The sequence below is a fragment of the Xylocopa sonorina genome, chromosome 1 (assembly GCF_050948175.1).
Source record: "Xylocopa sonorina isolate GNS202 chromosome 1, iyXylSono1_principal, whole genome shotgun sequence".
Taxonomy (NCBI): Eukaryota; Metazoa; Arthropoda; class Insecta; order Hymenoptera; family Apidae; genus Xylocopa; species Xylocopa sonorina.
This window is the reverse complement of record NC_135193.1, coordinates 14,862,693-14,885,059: the sequence shown is the minus strand read 5'-3', so window position 1 is coordinate 14,885,059 and position 22,367 is coordinate 14,862,693. Positions and strand designations below refer to the sequence as shown.

Here is a 22,367-nt window from a genome sequence, read left to right as displayed (position 1 = left end):
CGATGGGACTAGATGTGCGAACACACCTATTCGATCGCCTCTTTTTCGTATAAAATGGCTACATCAAAGCGTTCGACGTTCTAAATTACTTTCCAACGCGGGACTGACGGCGCGGGTATCCGAACGCCTTCGAAACGAACGAGACGTATCGTTCGTATACGGAAACTAGAGCGCGGAAAGAAAGTGATGAATAACGTATGAAGACGGGCATAAATATCATATCGAATAAATGTCCCTGATGTTGATGCTAGGGGATTCCCGACGACAGGCAATTTGTCCCCAGATGAGAGATTACCGACCATCGTCGTATCTGCGGGCGATAAAACGCTTCCACGTGAGGATTACCATGCAATTCCGATTCCTCCGCGAACGCACACGTTCCGGATCATAATATGAGAGGTGTTGTTCAGCCACGCGGAGCACGGCCTCGATTATGCAACGGGCCGTTATCAAAATCTAAAAACTGTTAATCCCCGAGAGACTGATTCAATTACATCACTGAACAGGAACGACGGGGACTTGTTGGATTAGAACTGACACTGGAGCGAATGGAGTCGTGGGACGAGGGAAAGGGGGTGGCGAACGAGGGGCGAGGCGGGGAGGAGGTAACGGAGATAAAGACAGATAGAGAGAAAGAGAGGGAGAGAATCAAAGAACTAATTATACGTGACGTCACTCGACTGGTTTCAACAGTCGGAGTCAAATGCAACCGAGTCGACTCGACGAGTCAAGTCACGGCAAGTGGGCCAGAGACGTCTCTCCCTCGCTCCTCGCATTCCCTGCGCGTTTCTTTCTCCTTCTAAGCTGCAGTCTCGACGGAAGCTGCGCGTGTAAGCAGAGGAGGAGCGCGAGGAGTCGCTCATCTCGCTCCAGATGAGGTGGGAGGAAGCAAAAATAGAACTCCCAAACTTTATGGACGGTAAATCACTGGCGCGTTAGGCCCGTTGCCCGTTCCTTTCTTCCCCCCCGTGCGGCCAGGAGGCTCATTAACCGTAATATAACAACGGTGACGAATAGGAAATTCAATGAAAGCTTAATTAACCATTAGGAAACACAGGCGACGTGGAAGTATCCAGTTTGCCCGCTATTTTTTCCTTTTTTTTTTTTGCTGTGCGCTCCGTTTCCTTTTGGGGGTTAAGTTTCTTTCAGGAGGAGTGGGGCCAGCGTTCGTGGAACGTACGAATTGTAGAGTTTGGGCGGCTGCATAGCAGGCATTCTGACGGCGGTGAAAAAAGGCCCGTAGATGGAAACTTGCCGCGAAGGTTCAACCTGTTAACGGGTGGCACTCGCGCGGATTCATTGATGCAGGCCTGACTTATCCGGCCAATCTTATCTGGAGCGTATGAATTACGATGTTCTGAAAATTATTTAGCTGGCAACGTCAGGTTTGGAAGTGAACGGTTTCGAGGGGCGATTCTGTCTCGTTTCCATTAAAACGTCTCGTAATTAATTACGCGATTTCCGTATCACGTTCTAATATGATTTTTAAACGCATCTGTGAAACTCTCTCGTTTAAAGGCCAGTAGCATTCGGCTAAATCCTTTGAATTATTCGAATGTTTACGGTTGAATTGTCGTTGAGTGTTTGTAACATACCGAACGTAAAATAAATAGCCAACGAGCGAAAACGACTTACCGTTCTACAAGTATAACGAAGGAAATTGTGATAGTGGCAATAATTTCATGGTCGTTTGATAAATGTAGCCGGTTTTGGTATGTTTCGCGCGGTGTTACGTTATATAAACGGCGATCGGAAGGAATCGATAATTCAACGAAAATGAATCGAGCCTCGAACTTCGAAGTCGAGACTAAAGTTAGTAGGCCCACATACGATGTCGTCACGGGCCATGACGAACGCGGCTATTTTCAGGCCCACTCGCATTATTATCCAGAGGACGTTCCACGGAACGGACGATGGATAATAGAGTCATGTGATTCACAGTGCTCGCTGCCCGCGTCCCGATAAATTAAGCTCCGGCAACCGATCGCCGATGACGATAGTCCAATTATCGCGGCTTAATCTCGCGCGTCAGAGGGCTCTGATTATTTACAATCGTCGATGGCGACTTCCATATACATAAATTCCGGCAGCTTATCCGCGGGAGGAAGCCACGCGGCGGCATACAAATCTTTTTGCGCCTTGTTTGTTCCTCCTATAACTACGTGACGGTATTCGAGCATCCGTTTAATTATTCCGCTGGTAACTTTTGGCCAGATTTCCGTTCTCTCTTGGGTGGTAAATGGTTAAGTTTATAATTAGTACGTTGGGAACGGTCCGCGGAAAAATTACGACGCGACCACTCCTTCGAGTGTAATTTATATTGCAATTGATATTATTGCACTGTTCTTGATCGTATCTGAACAAAATTTCAAGTGGTGATTCTAGAAGAGAAAATAAAGCGAAAATCAATGGTAATGAAATTGCGTTCGATGATTCGTTTTTGAGAGAAGTAAGGTTGAAAGTTCTTCGCGTAGACGCGCAACCATATCCAGCGCGGGTACTTCCACGCAGGCGCGATAGATCTTCCTTATGGTGCGCATTTTCAAAGTTATTTCTCTCGAAAACGAAGTCAGAAATGCAATTTTGCTACTCTTCATTTTCGTCTTATTTTGAGACGTAGAATCGCGAAGTTGGAATTTCTGCAAATTACAATATTGTTCGGAGAGCAGAGTAGAAATCATGTAATCATATTTATTTGTATAACTAATGGAACACTGAAATTCGATGCGTAAGCCAACGTTCCCCGACGCGGTTCAACGCTGACCAAGAAAAGCGCTTTGTTGCTCGCGCAGTATTTGCCTCACGATCGTCAATTATTGCGACAGAATAATACGTTGCCGCTGGTTATTCGCACGCGTAACAAATATCAAAGTGTTCCGCGAATATGTAATGCTCCGTGGTTCTTTCACGGTAGTATTATTAGAACAAGCGTGACGGTGTGGGTCTCAAAGGTGCCTCGTAAAACACTTGCCGCGAATACGATTTTCCGTACCCGCACGAAAGGAGTTACAACTTACGTATGTAACCGTAACCACGGACAGTGTATTCACGCATTCACTGGGTGTCCTAGAATGAATGGTGCTGCCGGTCAGGAGGTTATTCTGTATGCAAAGTGAAACGGAAAACGTCGAATAAAATGGCTTCATTCGAGAGGCCTTATTTTCGTGAAAGTCCAAACCGAAGGTAAACTTTAATACACTGTCGTTCATAAATCTGGGGAGTTTTATCGGCTTCTAGTCACGAGTATGGTTACCTGTCGTCTGTTTATGGGGATAACCAATTATTTAAGCGAAAAAATTAGATGAACTCGTAGCTCCGTTCGACGGTGTGCATTCTCGATTTATTCTGGCAACGAGGGTGGACCCCTCGACCGGCTGCACACTTTTGAACACCCTGTTTACGTGACCTGGGGACACGCGTGATTTAGCGGATCAAATTCGTTATGCACAGCTTTCGCGATACAACTTTGATCTAACGAGCTATAAATAGGCGAGAGATGTTGGCTATGATTGCAACGATGAGAGTGGGACGAACGGCTGTTCGAGTTTCGGTGAAGCTTGGCAGTTCTTTTATTTGTTAATTGTGAAAGTCCTCCGGGGCCAGATAGATTTGCTCCGATACTTGGAACATGTTCGGCTAGTAACCTTTTCGATAAATAGACGTAGGATAATAAATTGTGCACATTTCTTTATGCTTTTTCCGTACGCGCAGGCTGCTCAACCACTCCTAAGTGAAATTTTAGAGAACGATCGTACGGGTCGAACCAAGACAAAAATGAAGAACAGCAACATTTTATTTGGAGCTTCGTTTTTAAGAGGAACGAGTTCGAAAGTCTGAAGCGCGACTTCTGGGACCTTACTTCAACATTAACGCGCCTTTACGCAAAGAAATTTCAACCCTGTTTTTCGATAAAATGAATCGTCGAACGCAATTTTGTTATTCTTGACTTTTGTCTCGTTTCAGCCTCTACAATCATATCGTAACATTATTCTCGTCATCCATAATAATAATTGAAGTCCGTTTATATTGCTTCCACATTATTGTAGAGCAACGAATCTCACGGTAAACGGGAAAATATTATTCCTGCGATATAATAAAACGTAAAGATTCTCGTATTGACAAACGGGAGGACTGTATCGACGATCCGCGTTTGATTATTATTCAACACGCGCGAAGACCGCAACGGTTTAATGAAAAATTGTTTGATTTCCACGGCGGAGTGTTTGTGATCTCTTCTCTCCCTCGGACGCGTTTACGGGTTTTAATGGAATTGGAGAAACGGCGGCGATGGGAAAGCAAATGCGCGGCGAACGAAAATAAATGGAACGAAGCCGCGGCGATTCGAGCAGCGTGGTAGCACTCGTAAAAACGATCGAATAATACGCAACGTTAAAATATTAGAGGATCTCAGAGGCCATCGAGGGTGCTGCCTGGCTGTTTGTTTTCAAGACGATTCGAGAGATTTCACTTTGAACTTCGGCACGTGCGCACGCGAGTCGAAATCTGGACTTGCCGTGTGTTTTCGTAGCACATTGTGACATTAGAATCGGCATCGGTACCCGGTGGCATCGTAAAGAAAGTCTCACGATAGTTAAACACGACGCGAACGTTAGCCAATACGACCGTGCGCTCGTCTCGTAGCCGGTCTGTCGCAATAACAGATCGAGTACCAACGGTAACACTTTTTCAATTCGCTCGATCGATTGATGCTCGCGATTAAAACGAATTTAGTCGTCGATCGACGATCGCGAGTGTCGCTCGTTAAATCACCGATCGTAAAATTAAAGATACGCGTACCAGTTCCGAAGGAAACGGCTCGCGATACTTTACGCGGCTCGTTCCATATAACAGAGACGACGCGTGCCAATTCTGTGACACACTTCGTCCGATCGTGGACGAAAAGAATATGTTAATTTGCGATATAAAACTGTCGCGCGAAATAGCACAGGTAATAACAGCAGGCTAACTGGATCTTCGATACTTTGATCGAGCGTGCACTAAAATTGTTATCGACGATAACATTTCGATCTATTGATAATAATTCGCGATGGTGATTACGTCTAGTATCAGCGGAAATATTAAAGTACACGCGATCCCTCGAAACGGATCTGACGAACGAGCTTCTAATAATAGCCGGCTACCTCGAAGGTTTTAATCAATCTCCATCGATCCGCCGATGATAAAAACGTATAACGACAACCGAGGCGATTCACGGCGATCGAGAATCGTTCGACGGGGATTTTCACGTAAATAGGTATTTGTTTATGACCGACCATGTACAAAGTACATACGTATATACGTACAGTCTATGACCAGGCGCATTGAATGAGGCCATTAAAGACCCGGTCGTGTTATCGAGAAACGAGTTTCGAGCGTTCCTGAAGAAATAGAGGAGAGCTAGGCGCGAGACCGGTCTATGGGATTCTCGAGAGCGCCATGGGACGTCGTAGCAGGTGCTCGAATCACCTTCCATCTTCCCTTCGAGACCGCGCGAGGTGTGTTCTGCTTTTGACAAATCGCCCGTGGAGGCCTCGCTTCGTCTAAACGACACCACCGTGGCAAACCTGCTTCGCGATCGAAGAACTTCTCTCTCGACGAAAAATCCCAACAATTTTCATTCCAGCCTGCTAATTAACGGCGATCAATATTCCGCGTTTATTATCGATCCTAACCGGCACGCAGCCGTATATATCGGCAACGATCGATGCGTTCCGTTTTATTTCATTGCATTGCGCACGGATAAGTATGACGTATGGTATGTATTTTAATAGGAATGAAAAAATGCCCGCGTTGGCTCGTGTTCTGTCTCGCGAGGAGCGCAGGCTTGGGTGTATTAAACTTTCGATCGTTCATTTCAGTTTACGCTCGCCGCCGGAACGGGTTCGAAGGTGCATTATACGGTTTTCTAGTTACTATCTAATCAGCACACGCAGCTTCTCAGAAACAATGCCGTGGACGTAATCGTATTGGTATTTGAATAATAATGCGAGGCGATGTTACGCGTAATAACGCGTAATTACTTCCTGTCTGTTAATCAACCGTAAACACGCACATTTCTATCGTAACTGTGTAACTGTAAATCGTGAAATTTCATCGTTCCTCCGTCTAATTGAAATCCTCTCTTTTCCTCTCTTAAGTTAAATTCCTACGTGCATCAGAAAATGGAACTAACGAAATGTGTTCATTACTCAACGAAAAATAATGGTTTAACGTCATGTTAAGCGGTGCAGATAAGAATTGAATTTTTTACGGGTAATTAAAAAAATTTGAAATTTAGATGCGGTCGTTTCTTCTTTTTTTTTTTTTTTTTGTTAAATTGCTTTGGAGCGAGTAAGCGCAGGAGTTGGAAAGATGGCTGAAGAGATAAGCGCGATACGATCACATTAATTATCGCTTTAATCATCTAACAGCTATTTTTACGCGTTTCCTTTTGTTCCTACGAACTCTTATCGTAGCATGAAAATGTTTCGCAGAGCTCGTAATAGAAGGTATCTCTCCGCGTCCTTCGATAAATAGCCGTTCGCTATCGAATCGTTTAATTGAGCATCGTAAATACAATCGAACAGGCATTGTTAGACGATAGTTTCGAAAGGAATTTCGAGATACGATTACGGGAAAGAAAATTGTATCCGTGAGTGGTACTCGGTCATGCCGAATTGATAAGAAATTGTTCCACGCTTCTGTTCAGCCGCAATGCGAGCAAGCAAAGTGCGGATTGCTGCAAAAAGTGGTTGTAATTTGCGAATTAAAATGTCTCGATCGAGTATAGAAATTCGTTGCGAGCAGCGTTGTAATTAATCGACGTTTTGTTGGAATTATTTCACTTCACGCGTATTGCTACCTTTCATCGGCGAAGGCATTTCGTCGCGTATGTGGACTGAACCACGCTTAGCGCTATATCACCAATGGCTGCACTATCTGTCATCAATTTACAATTTCTATAAATCCATCAGTGATAGTAACAAATTTAACGCGTTACGATAAGAACGCGTGCTATTTCAGGATGCATCGTTTATTTCGACGCACCGATAACGGGGCATTAAAAACGATAATTCCATAAGAAAAGTATATAAAGCAACGATTACCATATTTCACAATCCGGGCAGCCATTAGAGCCGCTTAATTTATGGAATCTAATGAATATATTTGTAATATTTATAAGTGGCGAGACAAAATTACAATGATTTATATCACCGTGGCGAAACCGTAAAGATTCGCAATAAAGATTTCTGAACGGCTCTTAAACAAATACAGAGTAAAATAAGGAATGTTGTAGCAGATTAGCGAAATGAATTTCAAATAAGATCGATTACATCGTATCGTTGCTACCAACGCGATACCCCAACTCCATCTTGGAGAACCCTCTTGGCGAGGCAGACGAAGCCTCTGGACAATGTTCGACTAAAAAAAAAAAAAAAAAAAAAATGGCAGAAGAACGCGTACACGAAATACACGAATCGACGACGTTTTGTTCCTCTCGGACGAATTGCCAGCATCATCGGCGAATTAGCCGTGCACGCTCTCGATCCGAGCCGCGACACCTACTTCGTATTCAAGAACCCTCCAGGAAGATGTTTCATCGAGAGGAAACTTTTATAACGATGATTCAACGGGAAAGGAAGAGCAGAAAAGGAGAGGAGGAGAAGAGGAGAGTAGAAGACGACGACGACGACGACGGGGAGAGGCGGCGTGAATGGAAGTTTCGAGGAGTGCTCGGCGTGGCGTCAAGTGCAGGGGGCCCCTGTGCACGCGTTCTCCGGTGCAACGACCTTGAGAATTCGGCCTCGGGTGTGAACGTTTGGGTGCCCGGCTTCCTGCGGCCGTGCCCGCGTTCTTTTACGCTCCTTTATGTCGGCGTGTGCACGCGCGCGGTTTTACGAAAACGATTCGTTAACACCGCTAACGGCTGGTCACGATGACGTCAGCCACCTGAACGAGCCTTTAGACATTTTCCAGTCGATGCTGAGAGGGGGGAGAGAGAGAGAGAGGGAGGTTCGTTTGTGCGGCAATGAAACTTGAATTGGAGTGATTTGAACTGATACGAAGAAACGACGATCGCGATCACCGTGTAATGTAATACAGAAGAGCGATTTACGAGAACCGCTCGTGGCGGTTTATGCAAGATGGACGCGGCTTCTTCTCATGGGCGAACGATATTCTGATTGCAGGTGGATGGAAGAACGGGAGGGTAGAAAGGAAAAGAGAAGAGGACGGAGTGACGAAAAGAGCTCGATTCACTCCGAAAGTAACGCGGTTACGTTGATAGAGACAATAAAAAGTTGGCAATAAAGGAGGGCTAGCGGGTTTCTCAGTATTGTGCCGGGCGAAAGAACGCGCGAAGGTTGATCAGCGATCCGCAATCAGGCAGACGGTTAATTGGCCCGCGCGCGGGTAGCATTCTAATAACGTTCTCAAAGGCCCATTAAAAATCGCGGCCTGACGCGAATTAAAACGACTGAAACGGTCGGTATCGGGTGCGTTGCCACCATTACAAAAGCGTGGCGGGCGTGGAGAGAACGAGAGGGAAAAGCTCGCACCGCGCATAACGAAGTAGCCGAGGTCTAAAATTACCGGCTGCTCCTGACCTGGGTTCCGATCGTGTATAACTCACAATCAGTGTCAAAATGCGAGTCAAATCTCGAACGCGTGCCCCTACGGAATGCCTTCCGTGGCGCCATACTAACGGCTGTCCGCGTTTCTTCGCGTCGCTCCGCTCGTGCCTTGAGGTCTAATGCCGATCGTGATCCTCGTTCGTCCGATTATTTTTCGTGCCCCTCCGTTCACCATTTCACGTGCATCATTCCTTTTACCCTTCCTTTTCCTTCTCTCTTTCTTTCTTTCTTTCCTTCTCGAAAACATTTGCGTTATATATTATAAACAAGACGTTGGAGCAACGCATCGAACCGTCCTCTGCAATTGCCTGGTCGTAGTTCTCATTTAACCAACGCTAATTGACATTGTCCGACATGCGTATTTCAGGAAACGAAACCGCGAAATCGCGTCGTTCATAGTCCAACGTGTTAATATAAAACCGAGGAACCACTAATTACCATAATTGCGTTCAAACTGGATAGCATCGACTCTATACAGGACATTCGTCGAGACGGATACAGTTAGATTCCTCTAACTTCTCCGATAATTTATGCAAGAGCAATTGGCGTTAAATAACAAAGAAGAGAAAAGGTATTCGAATAAAGAAAATATATAAAAGTAGCGAGTGAACAGCCTCGTTCTTATTTCTATTTAAACGCTCTCCTATTCTCGACTATTCTTCTCGATTCTGAACCGTCGAGGGAGTAAAAGCCGCGAACCATCGACTACCGCGCGGCTGCCTCTCTGCCTTCCATCAGCACGTGCTCCGCTTTATCGTTGCACCGTTTCGGTAAAAAAAAGAGCCAGCGGAGCAGACACAATAGCGTCTACCGTAGGCACCGGCGGAATAATTTGTTTCGCAATGCACACGCGTTCTCTGATCCAACCGTACCCGAGTGCCGCGAAAGAGAAAGGAAGGCGGACACGCAGAAGCTCGCGCGAGGAAGACGGAGAAGGATCGTGGTAAACGTGAAGGTGCAACGAAATGTATCACGTTCGCGATGCTAAATGCTACGCCTACCATAGGCGCCAGTCTTAGAAAGTGGAATGCAGGCCCTGTGACGAGAGGGGAAGCCTATCGCCAGCTTTAGCCATCAACGAACGTGTTGCTCGTCTCTCTGACAAGCATTGTGAATAGGTACAACCGACGATCTCTATAACTGGATACAGCAAGGGTCCGTTGCCTCAGCGACGATTAGCAGAACCGCCATCTTTGACAATAAAACGTACGAAATTTTTACTGGACACGGACCAAAGCATAAGTGTACGCGTAGAATTTTCACACCAAGTCAGACGTCTCTCTCACCTTCTCTAGAGACCATCGAGTGGAACGGTAGTACGTGCGCGCACGTGGGAGGTGCTGTGGGATGGTTTTAAAAGCCGACCACATTTTGTAGAACGTGGTAATAGTTTTTCGCCTATTCAGCCGGCGCTAATGATTCAATCTGAACCGACAGGCTGCTGTGAGCGGTACGCGAACGTGGAATACATCAATTTACGCGGCGCGCTAAGTTTTTATCAATCGCCAATATGGCGGCGAAAATGATGAATCATCCCGACTTATTCCGTTCTTATTTCTGTGTCAATAGAAGCGAGATCCGGTTATTTTTAACCGCTCGAATCATTACACGGATTCAAAGACAGATTTATCTCCTCTCAATTCTAAAATCGTTCAATATTTATGCAAGGAAGAGGCAGATCCACCGATTTTCGTTTACTAATATCCCGAACGAAAGCAAACGTTGTTTTCGCTCGGATCGTTCCACTCCCACGCGGATCGTGTACGAGCGTTCACCGTCCCGGCGCTTCGCGACTCTCAAAATCCGCGTCCCCAAGATAAATAAACGCGAATTAATTTGCATCGAGATTTGGTCCTCGGACGCGTCGTAGAAAATCTCGATCCTCTCTTTATCGTTTCGCATTTACATGCGTTTCTGATCACTTTCACCGGTGGTGGATAGAGAAACACGCGACGGAAATGTACGCGAGGCATTCTTTTGCTACGAGTATTTTTCTTCTTCCATCCCTGATGATTATTTCAAATTATCGCAGAAATGATCTTTTTCTACACCCGATACGCCGATATTTTCTAGCCTCGATTCGGATATCGCGTGTAATACTTTATCGTTGATCATCATCTACCAATCATTAATCATCCGTGCGAACGCACAATAATTTATTCGTAGACGTAATGATTTTTTTGTTTAATATTATCGATGCAATTGCGAGAACTGTGTAGAAGCCCAATTATGTCTTTCGTTGGGCAAAAAATCTTCGTACCGCAAATATTTTATACGTTTTTTACGTACGCGTCTCTACCAATCGAGGTGAAAGTGAATTTTACATTTGTTTTTATTATTCTCCGGTGGATTGTTGAAATTCGTTGCGGACGAGGCTTAAAGTCAATTCGTAATGAAATATGGATGGATTTCATCGTTATTCTTCGCGGCAGGTGTTCCGTCGTTTACCCACCTTTTCAATGCAGGTTTCACTGCGTCGTTACTAAAAAAAAATTACGCGTAAAAGAATTACCACTTCGTAACTTTTATAATCGTCGCCGGCGAGACTCGCTCGGAATGGCTTTCATCCGTTAAAAAAGGAGCACCGTTGTGTTAACACAACGTATCGTTCGAAATCTTTTTTTCTAGCCAATTCGATTCAATAATGCAAATTAAGCGAAGGAAATTGCGAGTCGAACGTTTCGTTAATGCGACTGTCCGCTGTTAATGGATTAAATTACTCGACACCGATCAATTTGCCCATCGTTTGCGAGATTTATAGTAATAACAACATCATAAAGACTGCCGCCGTACAGGTTTTTCGCGAATTCAAGCATTTTCATTAAGTCTGAGGGGGAAAAGCATGAATCCTTAATAAAATTTGATTGTGCCGCGTAAACAAGTTCTTCTTCTTCTTCTTCTTCTTCCTCGACTCGCGAAGATTTCACCGGTTACTTTCCCTTTTTATTTATTACCGATTACCCTAATGAAACCTCAATGAAGCTTAACGAGCGCGCGCGAAATGTCAGATGTACTTGTTAAAGTACGCGTAAACTTGAGCTTGGTGTCGAAACGCGACGGAGGGCGCTGGCGACACGACGGTTGCCTCGTTTTATAAGAATCGATGGGAATCCAGCGCGCGGTGAAAGTGCGTTTTCAGAAATGTGGTGAAATCACACCGTGTTTTTGTTGTCGGCGAGTTGTGCAGCTTCGATTACGTCCGACGCGTTCGAACGCGCAATGGCGAACCCGCGGGTGCTTAGCCTGGCTATTACCTTGCTCGCGGTTCAGCAGAGTAGGTAAATTCGTCCTGTTACGCATCGATTTCACGTGGGATATTTTTCAACGAATTCTTCGCGCGTTTCGAATGTTTCTTCGGCACATAACGTTACACCACCGCTGCACGCCCTACATTCGCGGATATCGCCTTCCTCGTGCCTAACACCGTGGAATACGCGATTCCATAACGATCATCTCTGGCTGAGAGTCAATCCTTTCGGCGCTTATAACACACGGTTGTCGACATTCGATTGATCGTAACATAAATCTTGCGCGCCCATCGCGTCTCGGCTACGCGCATGGAAATTGCACAATTGTGCAACGCATCGTCCGTAGAGTTTCGCGATTATATAATTTATACACCATCCGTCGAAACGATCGGTAATTGTTGGAAAATGTGGATTTCTCAATTGAAAGTTCAATACCTCATCGCGTCGTATACCTGTTCGTTATTCCCGTTCGGAGAAAATAAAAGTATAAACAGCCTTCGTAAATATGTAACAGCTCGTTAACTTAAATCCGTAGAGTTTATACTTCCTGCAATTAACAGCGAAAATGATTCCATTGAATAACAGACAATAACCACTCGAAATATATTATATTCCCAAGCGGCAGGTATTGTGCAATAATTAAAGTATAACCCCGTTATCGCGCAGCGATCAGGAACAAGTCGCTGAAGAAAGGGAAAATAATGCTTACTTCCTATCGTCTCGTTAGAACCTTATTTACTTAATCACCAGCAGATATGACCAAGTATCGCGCGTTACATTTACACGGGATATTAACGGACATATTTTCAGCTGCGCTTGAAATGCAAAGTCGCGCGCGGAGAATTCGTACCGATTCCCGTGCCGATAAGACGCGCGATTAACCGTGCGACACTTCGAAAACGTTATTTAACAGCAGCAGGAGTGATTCGACGGCTGAACGACGGGTACGCGAAACAGGGTTAAAGTCTCGATCGAAATGAGACAAAGAGACATCGAAGATACGTGCGTCGGGAGAGAGATGAATGTTCTATTTCCGTCATAGTGCCGTCCTTTATGGTGTATTTCAAGACGCGCCTCGTCCGCGACGGCTTGTAAAAATAGCTGAATAAGCGGCCATTAAAATCTGCATACTGCAGGGTGCAACAAGATTTACATTTGCAGAGGAATCGTTCGAATCGAATGGAATTATCCTCGATGCGCGTATCTATCCTACCGCGATTATTTCAAATTGATGCCGTTCTCTGGCAATTATTCGAAGGGGGAGAAAAAGTCGGGGAGAATGGATTTTTAAAAAAGACTACCCGCTGTGTTATTAATTAAACAGGTAGCTCGTACCGCCCTTCCCGTCGTCGGTGCTCAGCGATCAGTCGCGTACAAATGTTTACTCTGCGAGATAGAGCTGTAATTATCGTGCACTTCAATTAATTATTTTTCTAAACTTTTGCAACCAGTCTCTATTATCGTACTTACTCACGGAGTATCTGATACCGCGCCTGACCAAAATAAATTCTATTGATAATAACGAATGACCATTTATAAAATTACACCGACAATTTCTTCTTTATACAGGCTCGATAATCTCTTGTACGTATCCCTTTCGATGATCAAAGGTGAAATTAAACTTGTGCAACGTGAAATTATCGAGGAAACAATTTCGTACAGTTTGAAATGAAAACTGCTGGCGTTTGTTGAACCCTGTTCGAGCACGAAGCCGCTCGAGATACAAATTTATCGTCCATTTGACGAGAAACGAAGTTAAACGCAAAGTTCGCGTAACGAAAATGACGCGGAGAAACGGAGTCGATTTGAAAAAAAAAAAGGAACGCGTCGAATTTTACCGTTTCGTTCGTATTTGCGAGCGCGTGTCTTCGATCGCGCCTCCACAGAGCGTACGATACATTAACGTTGCTTTATTATTCAGACAGAGCCGCCGTTTCGAATGTTAAATAACGAAACGGCCGATTTGCATATCGAGCAGGGAACCGAGCTGCCTCGAATTCGGCTCGAAAACACATTTCTGCTTGGCATTCGCCGGCCATACCCGGGCCAGCCGCTTCGTATCGACTCTAATTATTTCTGCACGCAAATAATTAACAGCCGACGCTGCTTACCCTTTCGTTCGGAATATCTAATCACGATCGATCGTTTGAATTCCCGATACACACAATTACGAGTTATATTCTGTTTGCAATCTATTATCATAATCTATTTTCGTTACGTGAGTAAGCAAGCCTCGATGGCATATTACACGTGTTATTGCATGGCAAATAGCGGGTAGAAAAATACGACATTCCTTCGTTCACAGCTCTCCACGACGCTAAACAGATTCGACTGACTGTAAACGAAATCATTCCGTTCCGTTCGGTTGAAATCCACGTCCCCGTGGAATTCGCGCACGGTGGCCTTCGAACGGCACGAGGCTTCGAAGCAACGACCAGCAACAATTATTCGAAGATAGAATAGAATTACCGGAAGTGCAAGGTCCGAGCGTGTACCCTGTTAATAAAATGCGCGAGCCGTCCAGATTCAACGTCCGCGCGAATAATTTCTGCCTTCCTGGCGGAGGAAAACGAGCAAGAAAAGTGGAATCCACGCGGAACGGCCTCGAGACGGTGTCGAAAGAGGAAAATGCGATGAAAATTTACCGTTCACCGATATTAGAGGCTGGGGATAGGTAAGAAAAAAAAAAAAAGAAGTACGCACGTGAAACTTCTCGTCGAGTTTCCTCCAGTTGCTGTGTCGTTCAACGATTCCTTCGCACGCGCGCGCGCGCGCGCGCGCAATTATTCAAATTAACCCGCGTATCGGGAAAAGCGAGGCGAGGCGCGAAAAAACAATAGAGATTCCCGGCGATATTTACAGGCTGCGCTATAAATATTATACGCAGATGCGTAATCAGAGATAATTATTGGCTGCGGAATGGAATTATTTTCTTTATCGTTCGGGTGGTATCGGTGTTAAGTGACCGAGGAGGAAAATTATTAACTCCCATATTTTCGCGGTTGTTTCGCTTATTAGCGTTACCAATTTGCACCTGTTCAGACTATTCTTGTTTTAATTGACATCTCGCCGGAAAGGGGTAATTATTCCATTCGATCCTCCATTGTCGATTTAGCGTTACGAGCGCGACAAGTGCTTCGAGGCAGAGAGCGAGAGGAGACGATATAAATGATCGCTTGTATTCAGAATTTTTGCCCCCCCCCTCGAAAACTTTTCGTACGTTATCGTCGCGCGAAAGATTTTTATTGCCAGAACAAAGATTTATTAGCGATAATGATAAAGAATCGTATCCACGGTAATAGAAATCAACGTAAGTAGTCCAATTAAGTCGTTGAATAGGCTTTAAATAGGTATCGCTCCAATTTAAACGGTAACGTGGCCATATCGCGAGATGCATTCATCTTTCGAACATAAATTTTGCGAATCGAGAAGGGAAATAAATAAATCCGCGCGAGTAAGTCTTGCAGATAAAAGTTGAAAATTACAGTAAGCAATATCTTTTCTATTAAAAAGAACGAGGAAAAATTGCTAATCTAATCCCGGTTCGATATCTATTCGTCCAAGTTTATTTCGTTCGTATCTCAACAGGCGCGTGTATACGATTCCCTTGTGTAACTACTTTGCTAAAATTTATTAGTAACGCTTTCATAATTTCTGCTCACACAAACTGAACGCAATATTTAACACCATAATTTGCAAACAGTGGGAAAAAATGAGGATACTTTTAATTAGAAGTAAACGCGGCTCCAAAAATAGCTTTTAATGATTTCTGAAAACAATAATAATTACACGGATCGTTAACGAAAAAAGAGATTGAAAAAATCGCTGCTAATAGGACGTCTGTAAACGCGTTAAAAGCGGTGTAAGAAAAAAAGAGAAACAAGAATAAGAGGAAGTTGGTGCTCCAAAGTCTGCGAGACGCATAGGTCCGCCCAGAAGCCCGCTAATTTGCGATCGAACGACCATCGATGAAGGTTGTGCGAAGAATTTGAAGAGCCCTTGCATCGCGAGTCACGGCAATAGCGGACGTCGCTGTTAGCGCGAGAAAAAAAGTGGCGGACGATCAACGAGTGTCAATGAAAACATCGAAACTATGTAATCTCGAATCGTTTCGAAAGAAATGGGGCAAAAAGGAGAGCAAGAAAACACGACTCGATCGCGTTCAGCGAGTTATTGAATGTCACCGATTTGCAGATAACGATTACGCTCGGAGTAGTACTTCAAAATAAGGATGATGTCAGTGTTCGATAATACGCAAATATGCAGTAGCGAACGTCAAACAGTTAACGCGTCAAACAAACGAATTCGAACGAAAAAAAAAAAATTGGGCCTTAGACTAGCCAGCAACGGACGCGACAACGACCAACTTGGCCTGGTGCGTGCAAATATTTACCGCAACGCCATATTTTTATTCCGTTTATTATACTCCCGTTACGAGAGCCCCCATCTTACGACTAAAATTGTGAAGCATAAAATTTGAAATCTGTCACTTTTACGAGTTTGGTTAACACTCGTCGACGAGCCGCGTATACACACCGGTTTTTTAATCGTTTCATAAAGCATCCCAGCGACAATAAAGTAGCATGGTAAAACATCCGGTCGAAATCGCTGTAAAAAAGCCACGTACCATGTCGATGGCTGCATAGCCAGCGGTGGAAAAGCACTGGTCCGTAGTCACATGGTGGCCAGCCAGTGCGAAACGCGTGTACGCGTGTGCTCGTCATAATAAACATGTCGACGACGCGTGAGTAGAGTAGCGCTGGGCGACGTTAAAAATACGTGAAATTCTGCCGACTGTCGCCGAACGCATCCGAGCGTATTACACTGGCACTGGCCGATACGTCACAGACACTCCAAACAAACGATCAGAGGCGTGCGGTTGCGCCGCGGGTTCCGCGAAAACGCGTTAACCAATTTCGAAAACGTCTCGTCGCGGTGTCGATCGCGCGAATGCACCTAGAAAACGGTTATCATCGATGAAACGCGCGCTACACCCAAAAACACGCCGCGTTGCAGCGGAAAAACCGTGCACGGGTGTTAGCAAGTTTTCAATTAGAAAATCTGCAAACTCACGCGCATCGATATCGCATAGGTTTTATCAGTGAACCCGTGATACATTCTCCGGTTTGGCCGCGCGCGGCGTGAAAAACGAGCGGTTAAATCAGAGAGCATCGGATCGGAGGCGAGGCGAACGCGCGGACATCAGGCGCAAGCGAACGCGGCGTTAAGCGGTTAACCTGGTGGCAGAAGCTCAACGCGCGACGGTTCCGCGGGGAAGGTTTGCACATCGCTGGTTTCGAGGGCAATGCGTAAACGGGTAAAGGCGAGACGTAAACAGAGTGAGTGACCAACCTGTCGCTCTTGTCTACGACCGTAAGCGTGGCGAGCTCCTGTAGCGGTGGTTCCGCGGAGATGCCCTGCGCCCTCTGCTTTCGTGGTCTCGGTTTAGTCGGTGTCAGGGGTGACTTGAAGGGGAGCACGCTGAGAAACTTGTCGAGGTGGCTGCGCAACTCCTGTATCTCGGCGTCGCGGCGACAGAGCAGCGTCTCGAGCTCGGCGATCTTTTCGTCCTTGACGCGCAACAGCTCCTGGAGTTCTCGAAGGGTGCCCATCGCTGTGATCGCGGTCGCTCCGTGGACGTTCGAGCCGGCCCTCTGGCCCGCTGCGACCACGGCCACGGGGCCGTTCGTCGGCAGCTGGGGAGCGTCCTCCTCGTCGGCGAGCCGCTGCTGCGTCGACGAGAAGCACAGGGAGTCGAAGCACACGCGCATAGACACGCAGGCGTCGCCGATCGGCACTCTGCACTTGGTACCCTCGTCCATTCAACCCGTACGAAAACGACCGCGAGAGGAAAATATCGTTGGAGTCGCGACGAGGAGCACGACCCGGTGAAGAGAGCACACGGTGCGTCGTCGGCCCGCTCTACTCCACGATTCCGCGCTCTCCGACAGCGGAGGACCACCGTCTCCCGTGACGAGCTTCGTCGATCATCGCCGTCTCGCTCCTATCCAACCCGATTCCTTCTCTTTCTCCTTCTCGCTCCTCATCCCCACCACCGCCGCCGACACCTAAGCCTTCCTTCTCGCACTGTAACCTCTTTCTCGCTACATCTCGCTCCGCTCCTTCTACTCTCTCCTTCTATATTTTTACCTCTCTCTGGCGTTACTTTGTCACCGTTGCTCTTTTTCTCGCTTTATGCCGATCCCCGCTTAGGCGGTCCCTCCTCGCCGTTCCACGGGACGGTGGAATGTCTCTCCTTCTCGGACGTTCCCTCCTCGCAGTTGTGTGACGTTGCCGTGTTCCTCGTCCCGTTCGAGTTTCTTATCTTCCTTCTGCCCCTTAACAGCGTCTCCCTCCTCTCGGTCACTTACTGGCTTTTCGACGTTTCCTGTTTCTCGCTTCGTTCACGTCCCTGTTCGTTTTCTACCTTCTCTACGCGGTGCACGCCACTTATTTCCAATCTCCTCTCGAACGCAACAACGATGCGGACGAAACAGAGTCGAGTTTGTTCGCCGTATCTCGACCAACTTCGCTAGTATCGCCTCTAGCTGTCCTCCTCTTGCCTGCTATATCGTGCACGTTCCATCTTCCTCTTACGCTTTGCCGCGAGAATCGCGATGGTAGTTCAAATTTACTCGTGGATTGCGCCACGCGATTTACGCGGCATCTACGGTGTTCCTCTCCATTCAAAGGGTTCACGCGATACCTGTTTTATCGGCCGCGAGTATTTTGAAACCAAAGTTCATCAATTTTACAGGTAAATCCTTTTAGTTTCTTACTTCCGCGGAAAACTCGTTTCTTCAGGTTCATTTGATTATTTTCTATATTGCCACTATGTTTGCTCCAAAAGCACAGTAACTGAAATTAATACCTCAAATATTTTCGAACTTGTTGCCTACGATTTTTTATTTTTGAGTGATAAACATTTAAAAAAATTGTATTTTTCGTAATTTCTATAATAATTACCGGAGCTGTTGATACGAACAGTTTTAGCGCTTTTGATAATTTTAATTTCATTTCAAATTGCAGTCGCGCTACCCCTTATTTACCTTGGATAAAAGTGAGTGCATTTTCGAAGCATTTCGTGCACATCACGCCACATGGTGGTTATGTAGAATAATTTTCATAGATCGTGATTTTATCTATGTCGGTAATTCAGTGCGATCGTTGTCAAAGCTAATAGTTTGGGTAGATTTCATAGAAACTTTAATGAAGAGATCAATTTTCGTGCCTCAATTCAACCCTTCTTTTCTGCGTATAATTCTATATTTAAACAATATTCGAACCTACAAAAATTAATATATCAATAAGATAATTGTCACGGATAGATAAAAATAGGTAAAAAAGAAAGAATTTGTTATAAATCATAGTCAATAATCCATGAATGTTGATTTGCTTATTATACCCATTTAACTTCATTGTATGGTATGGATTTTGTTATTATATTCACGAAATACAAATTACATTCTTACAAGAAAAAAAAAAAGAAAAGAAAAAGAGAAGAGTGGCCAGCAGAATCATAATGGTATTCAAACCGTATAATTTTATACAGCGGACAAGAGTTGATCCCGTGGTTTATGTGCATCAGATTTCTAGAGATGACGCCACGTGGTCCGCTGACCTTATTGCATTACATTATAGCAGTTATGTTTTGATTGAAACGATTAAAACGACAGCCATACCGCAGGAGGAATTTGCGAGCGCAATATCTGAACAGCAAGATTGTGTACTTCATAAATCACTTAATGAAACCAACGTATCGCGAACAATATGCTACTGGGCACCGCTAGTCCGCAAAATAAATCAGAATCAACGGATCGTAATTCTGTTTCATGCATCGAACCCAATTGAACCAATTGAAATCTAATTCTGAATTTTCCGCTCAGTGAATTAGAGGTGTTTTCGCTTGGAAGGATTAAACGCGAACACAAATTCCGCTAATTAATCTTAAAGTCAACGTCCACTCCAAAGAAATATCCAAAAACCAAACTAAACCTATCCCCTTTAGAAGACCAAAAAAAAAAAAATAAGATTCCTTTTTAAAGATCACGAAACGCAGCACAACAGGACAAAATGAAAAAAATCGTCAAGAACTGCGTTACCGTACGCAGGAGAAGAAATAAATCCAGCCTCCACCCCCATCGTACGCTCGCTCGCGCAACGTCGAGAAAACAGAGAGAGGGAGAGAAAGAGAAAGAGAGAGAGAGAGAGAGAGAGAGAGAGAGAGAGACGATTGAATGCATGAAAATAAATTGAAAGACCAGCCTGGGGCTAGCGATCGGGCATTGTCTCTGGCGTCTCGATGACTAGTTACCGAGTTATACCGAATCGAATGCCTGGAGGGAGAGTCCGGGGCCGGGTAATAGCCCGGGCTGCTGCTCGGGGAACCGTAATGTCATAATAGAATAGCGATGTTAGTAATAGCATCGCGTTGCACCGGCGTAGGCAACCGGCCGATTGACTGGGTACGCGCAGAGAGAGGCCCAATTTGCATCGCATTGCGTGTATATATACGTATGTATTCGTTACGCGGCTCCTCGTCCGCGCGCGGCCTCCACCGACTGTGTGTGGACGCGCCGGCGTCGCGGCGCGGCGCGGCGCGGCGCGGCGCGCATCGGCCATCCCGACGGCAAAACCGCCGCCGTTCCAGCAATCAGCGCCCTGGGAGAACCGTGGAAACCGCGGAAACCGCTAACTCGATTATCGTTTCTGGCATCGTTATCGTTATTAGCCGCTCCATCGGATGGCTAACGGGGAAAGGAACTTTTGCGGCTCGATACCGATTCTCTTTTTTTCCTGCCCGTCGTTTTCTCTTTTTTTTTTTCTTTTTTTTTTTTGCTCCTCACGACAGCGGCGAGTTGATTTTTTTTGACACGTTACTGTTGTTACGACTGGCTTCGGTCTTGTTTTCGTGAGATCGCTCGCGACGAGGTTAAATCGAAATGGAGATGGAAAGTTGCAGCTACTTAACAATTAGGGGAACTATAACCGAAGATATGAATGTTGTACGATATGTTGTACAAATACTTTGTTGCTAATTACATTTGCTAATTCCAGCGTTTCCTCTGTTGTTTGCGATTAAACGATCGTGTATTTATGTCAACAGTGACTCCCCTCTATATCTCGACGAGCTTCAATCTGATTATACGCTTTGTCAAAGCTTTCTCGCTCAAGAGGCTTGATACCATCGCAACGGAATTACGCGCATCCGAACGATCGATTAAAACCGTTACTGCCTCTGTCTCGTCGAGGAACTTTATAATTTAGTTAAAATCAGGCTTCGAACAATCAGTAGTATCTATGGTTTCTACAATCGGACGTTTTAATATCGAGTCGAACGATAATACAATGCTACTCATCGAGCATTCACACATCCAATCGCCAACGAGGTGGCAAAAGAACGTGGGAGCAGCATCTTTACCAAGCATCCCCTTTGATCTCTCTCTCTCGCTTTCGTTGCTGCGCACCACCACCCCCTACCGTGACACCCTTCCGGTTCCCTCGATCCGTCCGCGCCCCTCAAAATATCAACTAAACGATAACCGCATTTATTATTCAGAAGGAGCGGCTCGTTCGCTGCTCCTCCCGCGGCTCCAATTTTGCAGAGTAGTTTTTCAAAGAATTCCGCGAAGCGTGCCTGCGCATCGCGAGCAGGATATATATAGAGAGAGAGAGAGAGACGGAATCGAGAGAGGTCGAGACGAATTGCAAGTTTTGTTCTGTTTCGAAAATAGTTGAGCGAGATGCCACGAATGCTGTGGAACGGTTTACGAGGAGTTCTTTATAAAGCAATATTTTCATTAGGGCAATTTAAGAGAATGCGTTTAGTTCATTTAATTCTCGAGTCCGCTCTCGTATAATTCTAACTTAGAAACTTGTACACGATGAAGATGTATTTTACCGTGATTCGTGAGTTCAGAGTAACATTGATCAGTAAAATTATGGCGTTACGTTCTGAAGTTATAAGGGACAAAAAGGATAGCCATTTGGTTCAATTCGAATTACATAGAATTTTAGTGAATCTATTCAATCGCTCGGAATTGTTAACGACCATTGTACAGGCGTTAGCGATGTAACAGAGTGTACTGAAATTATGTAGTTTCATAGTAGAAAAGCTCTTAAGGCCTATTGCCGTCATCCTGGAAATAATTCAATCGTCGCTAGAGGATGGCGCAGTTTCATTTTCGGAATGAAGCCACCGCATATTATGTTTAATCTTGGCTCGCCTCGTCTTCGCGAACCACCGAAATGTCAACTAGGATAACTAAGATTAGTGTCGAGCGCGTTGCGCGACAATTCATTCCGGGAAGATATTCCTAAATTGTTTCTACCCTTTCCCTTTTCCCCATTTTAACGTTCGGTATCCATCCGCTTCCCTTCTTTATCTTATCGAACGAACGAATAATAAGTTTCTTCGTATTGTATTAATTTAACTTATAGCGCAACTTATTGAAGCGAAACCTTGCATCCATCTCGATATTTTATCCGCCATTTATATACACTGTAC

General features: G+C 45.3%; 1 protein-coding gene across 1 annotated transcript in view; it reads right to left on the bottom strand.

Annotated features, from left to right (window-relative positions):
• For (cGMP-dependent protein kinase for) overlaps positions 1-17,915 on the bottom strand; it is a 53,245-nt gene extending 35,330 nt beyond the window's left edge. Inside the window, exon 1 of the mRNA XM_076909252.1 lies at positions 17,213-17,915. Within this exon, the coding sequence (XP_076765367.1) occupies positions 17,213-17,682 (470 nt within the window). The 5' untranslated portion in view covers positions 17,683-17,915. The remainder of the gene's footprint in view (positions 1-17,212) is intronic.
• Between the last annotated feature and the right edge of the window lie 4,452 nt (positions 17,916-22,367).